Source organism: Rattus norvegicus, chromosome 2 (genome assembly GCF_036323735.1).
Source record: "Rattus norvegicus strain BN/NHsdMcwi chromosome 2, GRCr8, whole genome shotgun sequence".
Classification (NCBI taxonomy): Eukaryota; Metazoa; Chordata; class Mammalia; order Rodentia; family Muridae; genus Rattus; species Rattus norvegicus.
The window spans coordinates 217,908,674-217,924,327 of record NC_086020.1 but is presented as its reverse complement, the minus strand read 5'-3'; the positions used below and the strand labels follow the sequence as shown (position 1 = coordinate 217,924,327).

Here is a 15,654-nt window from a genome sequence, read left to right as displayed (position 1 = left end):
CCATTACTGAAAACTACAATAATCAAAATGCAGAGACCATCTAACTGAAAGCGGAGGTGACGGAGACAAACTAAAACACCAAGGTCACCACTCTGGCGCTTAAGGCTCAGTGAACATCTTAGAAAGGGCTGAAAGGCTGTAAGAACCATATGCAGAGATTGTGAAATCCACTGTAAGATTGTGCCTTCTAGCCATGACAGGGAAGCCGCGACCATGAAATCTTAGCAAAATGGCTGTCTAAACCAGACCTGATTAATTCCAACAACAGTTGACATCCCAACACAGATAGGGGAAGTCTTATGGAATGCCACTCCTAGCTGAAGAGCTACAGCAAGTAATAACTTCCTAGAGTGGGAGAATCAGTCTTCCCAAGGAATGAGTTTCCTGATTGGTTAGCTAACACAGAGTGGTTGGCCCTAGAAATAAACACATGCAGGACATACTTATATGTTGACTCATTGATAAGTACGTGTAAAGACAATGGTTAAAGAAGTGAAGACTGTGAATTTGAGAGGGAAGAAGGAGAGAATGGACCTGGGAGAGGTGGAGCAAGAACAGGGGGAAAATTATGTAATTATATTTTAATAAATTGAAAAAAGAATTTTCTAAAAATTCATTGCAGAAGATATATTGGGGTTATTTCACTTACAGGAAGAATCACAATATAATCATATAGCTTTACAGAATTTTTAGATGTATTTATTAGCAGGAAACAGTACACAGTCAGAAGGAGATAGACTTTCAAGTAACTAAAGAATTATACAAAATCCATAGTAAGGAAACCAGTAACTAATTGAGATTTAACTTTTACACAGAAACAAAGAGTTCAACTATTGACTATTAGATAGGAAGTTTAAAAGTTGCCTTATTCATAGGATGGGTACATGTAGGGTCAATGGATAATCTCAGGCTTTCTTTCTCACTTTTACCTGGGTCAAGACAGATTTTATTTGTTAATCTTTAGCTTTGCACAGCAGGTTGGTAGGTCTGAGAGCTTCTAAGGGTTCTCCTGTCTCCAATTCCCATCTCCCCGTTAGGATGACAGGTATGTGTAATCGGCTTTTATGTGGGTTCTGGGGATGCAAACTTACGTCCTCACATTTATGCAGTTGTACCCACAAATCCCAATCTCCAGCCCCTAGAACTTACCATAAGTTTGCACGGATGATAATTTCAGAAAATGAACTGTGCCCCCATGGAGTTTGTACGAGAATGTGTTTAAACTGCTCAGTTTATAGTGCGACCGACACACAGGTATGCATGTTAGCGCAGGCTTCTGATTATAAACATATTCTCCGCAATGCGCCAATTTGTCTAACTGTTTTGTGTTTTTTCAGCTTGGAATTAAATGCATTTTTATGATCATTTTGGGTAGCTTACATAGCTAACATCGATAATGTTTTATATTATCACATATGCTTCAAACATTAGAACTTGTGACACACACTCTGTTAATAGCGTTACATCGCTGTAGTGTAGGGAGAAGCTTAAAAGGCTATGGTAGTGATTTCGGGATCTGAATTGTGCTATTAGAGGTCAATTGGAAGCACAGAGAAGTCCTAACCTAATCAGGGTTTAGAAGCCGACAGACAGGATCTTAAGACGTACCCACAGAGAATAGATGCCTGAAGACAACAAGATCTAAGGAGGCTCAGGTCCTTTGTATAAAATGGGACGCTTTGAATGGATCTGCCTATCCCTCTCTGTACTTGTCACCTCCACTGCCTTATAATACCTAACATTAGGGAAACTGACACAAACACTTGTCCTGCCTGGGCTGGAAGGATGATGATGTCCTGCATGTTCAACATTGTTTTGCTTGACTTTTCTTGACATCATTTATTTGGGGACAGAGCCCCCACCAAATTTGGATCCTTGGTTAATGTTGCAGATGAGAACACGTAGGTGTGGGGCTTGGCTGTATATGTGTTTAGTATCCATGGAACATTTTATAAAATAGTGCTATGTTATTTTACACACACACACACACACACACACACACACACACACACACACACACACACACACACATTTTTTCCCCTGGGGGTTAAACCCAGGGTCTCATAAAGGTTTGTAAAATAATTAGGTTTTATAAAACTTCAAAAAAAATGCTATTCATAGAACCTCTAAGCCCACAGTTTACTAAAGCACAGAGAGTTTGTTTTTCTATTATAGAGATGTAGTTCTCCCCGGCTCTCTCTTTGTCTTAACTGGGCCGGCATCGGTTTGGCCCTGACTTTCGTCAGGAGGGCTGCTGGCACAAGTGTGAAGTGCACGGGCACTGATCGCTGCACGGTTCAAGCTCGACAGGAGGCAGCTGGTACCGAGAAAAAGAGCGAGTCTATACTGTTTTAGGTAAACTAGAGGAATGGCTAGAAAGAAGAAAAATTTAAGGAGAATGAAAATGTTTATGCATTACAGGTTAGAATGGAGTAAATTCTGCATGAATTCTCTATTTCTGATCCTTTAGAATTCTAAATATTAGCAAGTAAGACATGCAAGTGGACAAATTATTTTCTTTAAAGACATCAAAAGCCAAATTTTGGAATTAGGAATCTAAAAGCAATGATCATATTGTACTAACTTGCAGATTCCCAGGACGCGTACACAAAGCTCATTCACCAAGAGATTGATAGGTTAGCTCAGGAGCTGACAGTGGGTGTTACCAGACACCAGATCCCATGCAGGTCATAAGGCTCCAGCATCTTTGTCTGTAACAGGGCCTTCTGGAAGCATCCTATACAGCTTCTTGACCATCGCCCCAGGAAATAGAGAAAGCGTTGAGCAAGGATGCAGTCCCTGTCAGTTAACCTCAGAGGTACCGATTTCTGCTTGTTGTGCTGAGCTGCACTGGGCTAGATCTGCAAGGTGGAGGGCATGCAGCAAATATCCAAGTGAGTGGCTGCTGGGTGGTGAGCTGAAGTGGCATGCTGGAAGCAGGATGAGTGACAGATGATAAGGACATACAGAAGCCCAACTTCCACAGGTGGCACCCACTCTGGCATGCCGGGAAAGAACATCAGGTGGAGCAAACAGACGTGTGCTCATCAGGAAGGAGCTGACGTCACGCAATGATGCTGGGTGTGTTAGGAGGTGGAGAGGCAATGTGGCATACAGCGACAGGGCCTGCAAACTGTGGCTACAGCCACAAACCAAAGGTCAGTCTTCAAATGCAGACAGTGTGGAAACGCGCCCCTATACCTACAGAAAGGAGCACTGTTAGATGTGACAGTCACTATGAAAGGCTGATGGGGGCACTAGTTAATAAAACTAGAAGTTAATATAAAGTTAGAGATGCAGCCAAAATGCAGAACAACGATTTTGGCTTAGTATTAAAAAATTTGAGAACAGTTAGTTTTAGCATGGGAACTTTTATTTTGTACCATGGTGATGACTGCTTTGTGTCTATGGCCATAACTACCCTTTGCTAAGACACCATTAACTTTCAAACTATTACTAACTCTCCATGACACTGAAGAGCTGCTGGGCCTCCTGCCACGGCATCAGAAATGGTATCCAGCTTCTAAATACAAGACAATATTGGGAAGTTGTGTGAAACGTTGGCAGTAAGTTGTGAGGATGTGAGCACTTTGCCTTTGAATAAAGAGAACAGGAACTATGGGAGATTTTCAAGATCATTAAACACGGCAAGTCCTCTGGATGACTGGATGCTGGGGAATGAACAGGTGGCTGCGATGTGAAACTTTAGTTTTGTTCCGTTATTCATGTTTGCTTTATTTTCTGACAGGCTCTTTCTACATAGCTGAGGTTAGCCCTCAACTAGGAATCCTGCAGCTTCCGTCCCCTGGGTTGGGATTATAGGAAGGCACCATCATATTCAGATTCTTAAGTAGCTTTAAACAAAACAAAACAAATCAAAATAAACAAAAACTCCACACAAACCAAGCCAAAGCATTCTTGGCTACATCATAGGGTCTCACTTTCTCCATGTTTCTTTGCTATTTATTGAGTTAGGAGAAATGGGTCTATCGCCTAAGAAAGGAGCTCCACGCACAACACACATAGGCATGTTCCAGCTCGACATCTTTGAAATCTTTTGACCCACTCAGCACTCGGTTGAAAAGTATGTACTCAGTGAGTATTTGTTGAATGAATGAACAGACTGAGATACACGTAGGTAGTTTAAAAGTAACATGAGTCCTGGATCCTTGGGGACTGTGAAGCCACTGTGAAGGGAAACTTAACAAGTAGACCTAAATGAAAACAGGCCTCTTTCCAACCTGGCATCCAGAGGGATCCATAATTCCCTGCCTAGAAAGCCCCACTCATCTGCTTACTACTCCAGTTTCCTTATGCAACGGTTGGCCTCATGGGTAATCCTGCTACCATCAAGAAGTTGATGTACTTAATTTTTTTCTTTGATTAGGTCACCTTACGTGGGAGCCACCCATGCTCTCTGCAGTAGAGAGAAGACAGAAACATTCATTTCCCGTGTGGCTGATGAGAACTAGGCATTGGTATAGGAAGCTTGTGATATCCAGTCCAGGACCATGTGCCTCCAGGAAGCGACGTAAGTATAGGTGCTGCTGCTACATGTGTTTCATGGGAGAAAGCCACACAGGACCATGCTACATCAACTTGTCTAGATGAGTCTGTTGTCGCGGTGGAGCTTCACCTGAGTAACAACACTGCGTACAATCTTGCTCAGAGAGCATGGGCAGAAAGAAATCACCAATAAAATAAACTCATTAAAATCATTTCCAGTTGTTCACTTTCTACCTCCTTATCTCTAGAATGGTGCCTGTGTGATCTTCTGAGACAACGTCTTGTCCTAAAGGTGTCTAGAATCTATCAACATTAAAAGGATCAGCTATCAAAAGGCTGCATATGTTTTAGAGGGAAGACAGCTGAGGCCTATGTGGTCTATACTAGCATGATCGAGCTCATTAGGTTCCCGAAAACAAATGAAGCACCCTATGCTCAATTATTAGCTAGATATTTCCTTTAATCTTATATTACTCTTTTTAATCTTGATGTTATTCTTAATTTCGCCACTTATATCACGCCACTCACAGGCAGAGTGCTACGGGTTCTTTATAATATGGAATTAATGAAGCCATATGTGGAACTGCAATATTTCGTGTGTATAAATTCAATATAACCCTAAAAACAAATACTGCCTCAATTTTTCAAATTCTCAAGAGAAACTTTGATTCATTTTATTTTGAGACAGGCCTCATGATGTCTACTGGGCAGGTCGAGACCTCATTTTATATCACTCTTATCCTAGAACTCTGTATCCTTTTGCCCCAGTGTCTTGAGTGCTGAGATTACTGGTGTGTGCTCTCATGTTCAACAGAGAGACTCATAATAGACACAGATATTTCTATAAATGGAAGAAAGTTATCCTGAGCAAGTGTTTTGATTTTCAAATCAAATCAAATTCAGATGAGATACATTGCAAATTAAAGCCATTCTCATAATTACCAAGGTGTGAAAATGTCCAAGGTGGTTGAACTACATACACTGAGGTGTTGGTATTCCCTTTGCTATACTCTGTTATTTAAGGATCCAGTTCCTCTGGTGGATAGCGGATAGGTTTAAACATTGATTAAAAATTGAGACCAGGAAGCAGGGCAGAGACTAGGACCTGTAGACCTCAGCAAAGACTGAAAACAAGTGAATGTATGAGAAAAACAGCAGCTGGAAAAGAGAAAGGCAGGGTACCCTTAGCTGAGGCCAGCAGAATCACGCCACTCACAGGCAGAGTGCTACGGTGTTCTTTATAATATGGAATTAATGAAGCCATATGTGGAACTGCATGTAACAGAGCACGTGTGAAAAAAAATTAGGCTATGAAAAAGCCAGAAAGCTCACATTGTGTGACATATGAAATTCCCACCCTCCATGAAGCAGGGCTATTCCAGCTCTGAGATCTCTCTCCTCTGCTGAAAGTCTAATTTTTTTTAAATAAATGGTCTTTACTTCAGCTGCATCAGACTTTGCTCAGTTCTTTGTTCTGGTGCACAGTAACCTAGACTCTCTCTGGGAGAGTCCACCAAACACTTACATAAGCTGGTATCAAAATCATGCAACATTTTATTTAATTGAAAAGCAAATGTTAGAACACAAGATGATCCGTCCTGAGTCACTGGCAAAGCTAAATGGTGCATCTGTTTATTTGGGTAACACATATGTTTTTATGTAATATCAATGATTCATAACATTACGTCAGCTCAACAGCAACAGTGGGAAAAGCAGACTTCATCGTATCCTCAACACGGATACCTACTTTTGCACTCTAAGAAACAATGAGTGGCTTCCTTTAAGAGAGGTAGGGCAGTGCTCTAGTAATACACAGGGAATAGTGTCAGTCAGTGTTCCACTAAACCAAGAAACGAGCTGCCAACTGTGGTCTGCAAGCCACTTTCATTTCCTGAATTGTCCATCTTTCTTCTTGACCTGAGAACTCCTGGGTATTTATTCTATAACACAAGTACATATATTTTCAAGACTGTTTTATTAATGCCACCTAAAAAAAATTACAGCTTTTAGTGACATTTGTACACAAGGTATTTCCCAGTTAAGATCTAGCTAATTGATGAATTGCAGTTTTCAAGTCTTTGAAATATTTTTTATCCTCCTTTAAGTGCTTATTTTAAAGGTCTTTATTATCATAATTTCTTTTCGGAACGCTTTCTAGGCAAGCGAACTTCTGAAAAGGAAGGGATACTACACACTGAGCTACAATGAGAACACAAAGCTGCACAAGGAAATGGAGCCAATGAACACTCTAAAACCAGTCATGTGGTCAACGGAAGTACAGTCAACTAGAACCGTGTGTTGAGCATGTTTGTGTGGTGGTTCTGAGATTTTAATAGCTGGATATCTTTGACAAATAACATGAAATGGATGTCAAGACTATATTGAGAAAGTATATGAAACGTAAGCCAAAAAGGCTTCCAAAATCCCAAAGCTCCATTGGCGTTCAATGGAGACCATTAAAAAATTATTAGAATATTTTCATCCACCTCTTCAGAACATTATCTTGAACACAGTTTTCTGTACAGGTTTTAAGGACACACATAAAGTACATATGTATTTTATGCTATTTTTGACTGACGTGTTTAAAGTCAGTCGTTGGCCGTCATGTCAACAATGCGCTTGTGCAGAATACATGCTTAAATTTAAAACCCATAAAATGTGGAAAAGCTGACATATTCATAGAGTGATTCATTATTCAGAGTAGTGTTCATACTCATTTCATTTGGGATAAGCCTTCTTCCTAGTCTAAACTGAGTAAGCTTTGCTATGGAACAAGCTTCGCTATGACGGACGTGGCCCTCTGAATTAGGGCTTCCCCACCTTTTGGCTCAGGCCTACCTTTCACGTCTTCATCCTCAATGGTGGTATTTGAGCTCTCAGTTGACTCCTGTGCAGAGGAAAACACAGTTTTAAGCTTTGTACGACAGAGAGCTAGTTCTTATGACAAACTTGGCTGGTGATAACATACATATCATGCAAACTTCTCCAGCAGGCTGTGTGCATATGCCGACATGCAAATGGACACATATATCAAGTGACTTTCAACAGAAACGAGATGTCATATGCTGTATGCTGCAAACATTTCAAAGGGAGTACTCTGGTTGCCTAGTCATGGATGCAGGATAAATCCAGGTGATTTGTACAAGCAGGAGAAGTATGCAGTTTAAGAGTTGCATGAGTTCACATCACAGTGCCTCACACAGTGTGTGTTTAGAAGAAGTGGAATATTATTGCAGAATAAATTTGAAGTTTAAAATACATGGTTTTATCCCTAATGAACCTCAGTAAGTAGCAAGTTCTTGCACCGAGCAGTGTGTTAGGTAGAGAAATTGCTATTTGTCTGCCCTCCACCTGAGTGGAGCAGTTTATTCCATCATCTGATTCAGAAGCTCGGACTATCAAGCTGAGCCGGGCTGAACGTAGCTGTCAGAGTTTCAGGTTTATCTTTAGGACACTGTAATCATAAGGAATAATTTATTTTCAAGGTCAGTTAGACTTATTTTCATTCTTTCCTAACTCAGAAAGTGTGGTCGTTATAAAAGAAACCTCTTCCCACAATGAAGAGACAAACGTCTTGGTAAAAGTGCAAAGGAAGAGAAAGAGGAGCAGACACACTTACAAGTGCACTGCAGCTGCTGGAGGAGGGATGATTCTTAAAGGAGCTTCATCCATGTTTTTATTGCACTTTAGTAATAAAATGTTTTCTAGTAAAGAAATATTGTAGTATTCACAAGTAATCATTATTTAATGAGTAAAGGCCAGAGCTGAAAATAACTGGGACCGAAATTCCAGTTAATAGCTATATGTTCAGTGAATGGAAAACAGGGTTTGGAGGACAGTAAAAAAATCCTAGTCAGTGTCCATTTATAGATTCGGTATTTTTAGAAAGCCATTTATTTATATAAGTACCATATATAATATTTAAACCAAAGAGATAAACTAAGTAATGTCCAGAGACTCCACACATATAAAACCAAAGAAAAGCACCCATGCATTTCCTTAATGTGATGTAGCATTCAGACTTAATCTCAAAAATGAAGGTTAATCCCATGCACTTAAAGAAAATGAATTCATGTAAGCAATGAATGGCATGCAGCAACTCTTACAAATTACAGAGCTAGAATTATGGCAGTGTCCACTCCAGCTGCTATGCCTGGTCTTTCCTTTGGTAGTGCCAATAAGGCATTATTCTCATATGTGCTGGTCCTGACTACCTCAAATCTTTTGGGGACTTAGAACATCTCCAGAGTCATGACACTAATGTACATGTCAGATGAAGACATAAAACACTTGATGGTTTCAACATGGGTCAACTAAATATTGAACCAGAGATGAAATATATTTCCTTATCCTTCGATCCTTAATGATTAGAGTAAGGAAAAGACCCATGACTTATGCAGTATCTTAGAAAAGTCTGATGCATTTTCCTCCCTTAGATATAATAATGTATAACAAGTTATAAGTGGAAACAGAATACATTTAGAACATATCTCATTTTATCTCTCAAACATGTATGTGAGTGTTGGTATGAACGCAGTATACACATAGCTTACAACAGGTGGAACACGTTAGTCTTCATTCAGCATATTGCTTAAATGTATGTTACTATAATTCATATATACCGACAACAAACATATTTAACAAAAAGTGGAACTCCCCGATTCTCTTCAAATTCACAGTAAACAGTAACACCACCAGTGATGTCATCAACAACAGGGAATTGAAAAACAAGCAACCAGAAACAACAAAACCACTGTGACAACAGAAGACAACGGAAAAGCTCAAAAGCAACATGGTGTTTTAGAAAAAAAAAACCTATAAACTCATTATGCTTGAAGACAATGGGGATGATAGCAAGAAATTCTGAAATTTCAAGCTGTGTTTATTGTACAATGCACAAACAGACATGGAGAAATAAAAGGACCACACAGAATAGCTTAAGATACACAGTCATCTCGACACAAAGACTTTGCAAGTGTTTAGCCTGACCCTTACTCCATTTTCCATTTTCTAATTGACTAAGGGATCATTGATCTCTCTCTCTCTCTCTCTCCCTTCCTCTCTCTCTCTCTCTCTCTCTCTCTCTCTCTCTCTCTCTCTCTCTCTCTCTCTCATACTGTCATTCATTTTGATCTGAAGGAAGTCTATGGATAATTCCAGAAGAATTAAATTAGGCCTGAAAGAGCATGTGGTGAAAAGATGGCCAATAATTTTTTTCTTTCCCACTTGAGATAATGACTGGGTTTTGCACAGGGCATTTGATGAGATGTGTAATCTTATCAGAGCAAATGGGGTTGATTCTCTCTGAATACCTTGTTTCCATCAGGGTTGTGGATTACAGTAGTTTGGGGCTCCTGAGCGAGAACAAAATAGAGAAAGAAACAGTTTGTTTTGGTAAGTACATTCTTACTGGTCTGTGGGACAGAGCAGAGAGGGCCAACAGACAAGACTAAATAGTGACAGAGCTAAAGCCAGATAAGGGATTGTCAGCAGCTGACAGGATCTCTGTGGAAGCCTCTCTGGTGAGCCCATGAGATCACACACCTCCCTAGAAGCAGCATGCAAAAGACCTTATTCTTGATAGGTGATTGAGCAGGCTTTGCAGTTTGGAGACCTAAAGAGGCAGTCACTGTTTCACCAGCCCTCACCCGGGCAGTACTTCCTTTCTTCTCCTCTGAAAACTATTTCTGTCTGTCTCACAGGCCAAGAGTGCCACACATAGAAATATCTGAGAAGATATCAAAAAACTTTGTGAAGATAATTTTTCCCAGCTGTATTGCCTTGGGACTCAACTCTGATGTTATTATAACCAGCACACAGCTGAATACCCTTGAAACACTGGACCACATTTAAAAACATCAACAATAACAACCCCTCTCCCCCACAAAACTGTTCAAAAGAACACACATAAAGCACATGAACAATTTCTAAAAAATACTTTTAAAAAGTTTGCTTAAATGTTTTAGAACTAATAATAAAATGCAATCATTGGAAACACTGTTGATACATCCTATACTAATCACATAAAAATAAAATTTCTGCTTTATAAACTTCATATCTATACTATTAAGCTTTCCTTTCTTCTCTACTGAATACTCTATGTCTGTCTGTCTCACAGAAAGTGGCCAAGAACACCATAGATAGAAATATCGAGAAAACATCAAATTCTTTGTGAAGACACATTTTATATAAAATTTATTATTTAGTATTTATAGCAATGTTTTTCCATAAAGAAACTATTAATTTCACCTACTTTTTGTAAGAAAATTCTTAAGCAGAAAATTATATTCAAATATTAATTTAAAAAAGACACAGTGTTCACACAACAATAGCATGCTTACTGCATCCACTAACGGCTACCATGGCACCTGTGAGTTACTATAACCATGGCCAGTCTTCCCCACCACAGGCATTTCCCCAAGGGAAAGCCTGTACAGCACCCTTAGAAAAATCCAACCATTGCTTCTTTCCTTTTCAGCTGCGAAACTGACTTTACTATTTATAATGTGCTAACTTTTTGGCCTTTTTTTGTTTTTTTTTAACCCATTTTTAAGAAAATATGTTTTTCTCTAGGGATTGAACACTGAGGTCTCTTCTAGGATACAAAAATGTTCTCCCACTGAGCTATGCTTTCAGTCCTGATAACCCTCTATCTCTACATGTCTTTTCCTTCAAATGTTCTTAAATTGAGCCTACTGGTCAACCCAATTAAAGTAATGCCTAACATTTGTAAGTCAATGGCAATAACAGTCTGGTGACAGTAATGAATAAAAGTAAGTTCTAGGAATCATAAGTCAAATTATAAAACCCATGTATTAAATGTCAGTATTCAGATTTTGAATTTTAATACACTATTCCAATGTGTGGAAGGAACTAAGTTATTACTTCTGTACATTTAATTAAAATGAACCAAACTGTCTCTGATAGCTTAACCTTCTGAGGTATACACTTCCATTCTGTGGAAGAAAGTGAAACAGTGACAACTTAATTTGAAACACAACAGACAAAGAGCATTGATGTAGGCAGTGCCTCTTTATCTCAGAAAGTGAAGTCTTGCAAAGCCAAGGTTGTCTTTCAATGGGAGAGAAATGGGAACTCTGAATAAGGTCTACTTTTCATGTCATCTTGCAAGAATCCTGTTAGCTCTCCTTGATGTCAACACGTACTTTGCAGAAAGAGAAACCATTGCACGATCAGTAGCAATCAACACCAGAAAGAGCTAAGAGTAACCAAAGCACATTCTACTGTGATTCCAAGCCGACATGCAAGAATTCCAACTGCGGACGGAGAGAAGCATGATGTTGCACAATGAAATGAGAAGCCTCATGTTAGAAGCACACTGCTTGACAATGATCTCACGAAAAGAAAACAACAACAAAACAATATAAAGTTCTCTTCCTCTATCTTTTGAAAGCAAAACAAACAAACAAACAAACAAACAAAACCAACAACAAATGAAGTATTGATACATAGATATTGATTTAGTGAAAGAGAGAAACAACAACAAACAATGCAGGATTTAAGAAGGGTACAAGAGTCCAGGTATACCAGCGCCGGGGTAGGAATATTTTCTTTGGGGCTGGTTACCACGTTGGCTTTGTTGTTTATCTGTGGATATGCAGAAAATAGAAACAGAGATGCCTTAGTCTTCTTGGTAGCCAATGTCTACAGGTAGCGTGTTTACACAGAAATACAGACACGAGAGTAAAAAGCCCCTGGGGATGGATGAGAAAGACTATAATGGCTGACACAAATGAAGAGCATGTTTAGTCACTGAAGGTCACACACAGACTGGGACCCTGTCTGTGATGGAAGAATGCCATCATCTGTGGCTGCTTTGGGTGTTCTGCCTTCCCTGAGTGGCTTCATTGAACTCAAACCAGGCTTCAGAGTATGATGAGGCTGTAGCCGGTTTCATACTCTTGAAAGCAGATTCTGTTCCAGGCTGGCAATTATTCACTGCTATGAACATATACCTTTATCATTTCTCCCTTCTCATAGATCACTTTTCCCTGGGGAGCGCTCAATACTTTGTTTACTACTCATCCAATTAAAATCCTGCCTCTTCTGACAAAATGCAAACATTAAAGTGTTCTACTGAAAATGATAAGTTTGGGTCTCCTTTAGGAATCTTCAGTAGTAAGTGGGAGAAATCAAACTCCATTCTGTAGCCTCTATGTTAAAGGACTTTTTTGTTCACAGTTGCTTGGAGACACCTCAGTAGCTTGTGATCGTTCTGTTATTCTTGCCGAGTACATCCAGTGGGACCAAGCCCTTATATTAACACAAGTGAGTTTGTCCTTAATAGGGGATGTAATTACTACAATTGGAGCCATATTTTCAAAGATGCTCTTAGGGCCAATAAATATGGCAATGTCTCACAGAAAAAGGTTCTTTGTTGACACATGAGAGCTTGGAACTTTATTGAGTTTGGGACAACAGAGTAAAATACTGAAATGTAATAATCAACATCAGTTTGAACCCATGCATAACATATTACATTATGGCTATTAAACAGAAACTTAAATTTGCATTCATTTTTACAGTCAAATTATGTAGTCATTTATATTATTTTCTAAAGGGATATACTCCAAGTTTTAATATAAATATAAATATACCTGTGGACTTAAAGAGGAACAGGGATTGCATATCAAATGGCTATTTACAAGTGACTACACAAGTCATTATTATTGGGCTTCCTGGGTCATTTAACCTTATGCCTCTAGGCTGTTTGGGGGCTTTCATTGAGAAGACGGCAAAAGGAAACAATTAATTGCGGTATATAATATTTCACTCTTCTTTTCATTCTTCTTTGTGTGGTATTGGTATGACCATTATTTAATAAGCTTATGTCAGTCACACAATTAGCCGATAGCATTGTTATTCAATGCTCTGTGGCATCCAGAAAGAGAGAAAATTTTCTTTACCTAAAACTTATTGAAGATTAAACCACCAACCTGCAGTTTGAAAATAGGTTTGGAATTTTTGCTTTAGGTCAATTGAACACAAGAGGTTTGCTACAGCCAAAAATGGACAGAGGTAAAGGTTTAAGGGTGTCTGTTGAAGAGGGATCAGAATGTGCTTGTTATTTCAAGCTACATTACACAAAAAAGAGGGATGCCCAAGGTAACGTTCTATTGGGAAAGAGTGCTTGATGAAACACAGTAACTTCCTGTCCAGTCATCAGGACCTCGTGATTAAATGCATTTAGTGTTCATCAAATGGAAGGGAAATAATCTGGATTATTCTTCCTGTTTTGAGGGGAAAGATGCCTTCCCTGGAGGATGTAGTTCCTGAAAACTGCTTTGTTTTAGTGAAAATGTGTACACTTTTATCTAAATGCACCCAAACTTATGGGCTGAAGTATACAACCACCCGGACCCTTATCCACATTCACACATGAACGACACACACAGCATCCTTTTTTGGAAGTATTTATGACGTTAGTCTTTTACACAACAGGGAAACTTCTAAGTAAAAACCAGAAGAACTAACTTTTAAAGAGTCAGTTATCAAGTACCACGTTCAACCATAGTTGTCACTAAAATGTACATGTGAATGTATGTACTGTACATTATGGAAGCAATGTATGTTTCTTGCTTGAAACCTGAATGCAATCAGCAGTACAGTATTAGTCTCAGAAAACATGAATAAGGAATTGTATTTACTCAGGTAAGGTTAATACATACTTCTTTTACAGAAGCTTAGCTAGAATGGGCTGAAGCCGAAATCACTTTCACATTATTTGTAAACCCAAGGCAACTGTATTAAGTTGTGTCAGAATCAATTTAGTAATTATGACGATTGATTTAAAAAAAACAACCCCAACCCTACAGCATTGTTTTTTTCTGGTGCTAGCAAGCATTCATTATGTCCTGGCTTCTTTCTTTTCAAATAGAAAACCCGGTTTTGCTCACACAGATGGGCAAACGCATTACGGGCATGTGGACAAGGGTTCAAGTTCTTGTCTACTGAAAACCTTTATCAGAGAAAAACCAAGCAATGTGAACGTGGAGTAGCGTGTTATGAGTGCAGATTAGCGCTGACCTATGATGCTCTTTTTCTATTCCCACTAACTCAGGTATATGAGACTCTTTCACTTCTAAGTGTGCATTTTCCAGGTAGGAGAAATCTGGCAGACACAGGTTCTCACCATCATCTGAACACTCGAACTGGACTTCCTTTTCTGAATTGACCAGTCAAAGAGAAAGGAAGAGGGGAAAAGAAAAAAAAAACCAAAAAACAAAAATAGAAACAAAAAAACAGGACCTGTTGAATGTTAAAGCATCAAAGCATGGGATACATAGTCATTTTGTTCTTGAAGAGGTGTTTATAGGTTGGATGGAGGGAAATGGTGCTTTTGTACCAGGATACCAGTGAGAATAACTGTCCATTGGACCTGGGAGCTCTCCAGCACCGAGCAGTACAGAAAACCCAGAAGGAAACATTTGGACATGTAAAACTCCTCGCATTTTCATCATTGTTATACCAGGGAAAAGGCAGACATCCACTGTCATTATTGCAATCTAACGAGGGAAATCAGCAGAAGACACATTTAGCTTGAGGAACAACGGGAAGCGGCAGTCTAGTGAGTTCAGTCACCCCAAAGATAAAAATTCTTAAGTCACACTCAGACAGGTGGTGAGGTAAGGAATTTAGGACCCAGCAAATGATTTCCTATGTTCCATGTCTCAATAAGAACTGACCACCTGGGTGGGTGGGTCAAGTTCAAAGGTTAGAATATTAATTAATTCCCAAGAGTGTTGACCTGTTGAGGAATGTACACGTCTGTCATTGGAAGAGAAAGAAAATGATTAACAAGACATTTAGGTGATTTCTAGAAGATAACAAATATTATGCAAATATAAGGTTACATTATTAAAAATAAGCTCACTGTAAACAAGATATTATTGGTAGGAATAAGTTGTATTATATTAGTTCCATAACCAAGAAAGTAAATATATATATTTATTTTATATATGTGAGTATACTACCACTTCAGACACACCCAAAGAGGGTATCAGATCCCATTACAAATAATTGTGAGCCACCATGTGGATGCTGGGAATTGAACTCAGGACTTTTGGAAGAGCAGTCAGTGCTCTTATCCGCCGAGCCATCTCTCCAGGCCTAGTAAAAATATTTTGT

The 15,654-nt window shown here is 39.1% G+C and overlaps 1 protein-coding gene across 28 annotated transcripts in view; it reads right to left on the bottom strand.

Moving 5' to 3' along the window:
* The window catches only part of Camk2d (calcium/calmodulin-dependent protein kinase II delta), a 263,575-nt gene that overhangs the window by 37,571 nt on the left and 210,350 nt on the right, over positions 1–15,654 (bottom strand). For 9 of the 28 annotated variants that reach the window (XM_017590604.3, XM_017590613.3, XM_017590607.3 and 6 more), the window contains 3 exon segments: positions 12,055–12,114; positions 9,819–9,860; positions 7,345–7,393 (listed from right to left, as the gene is read on the bottom strand). In XM_017590604.3, coding sequence (XP_017446093.1) covers positions 7,345–7,393; positions 9,819–9,860; positions 12,055–12,114 — 151 coding nt within the window. 28 annotated transcript variants of the gene reach the window in all.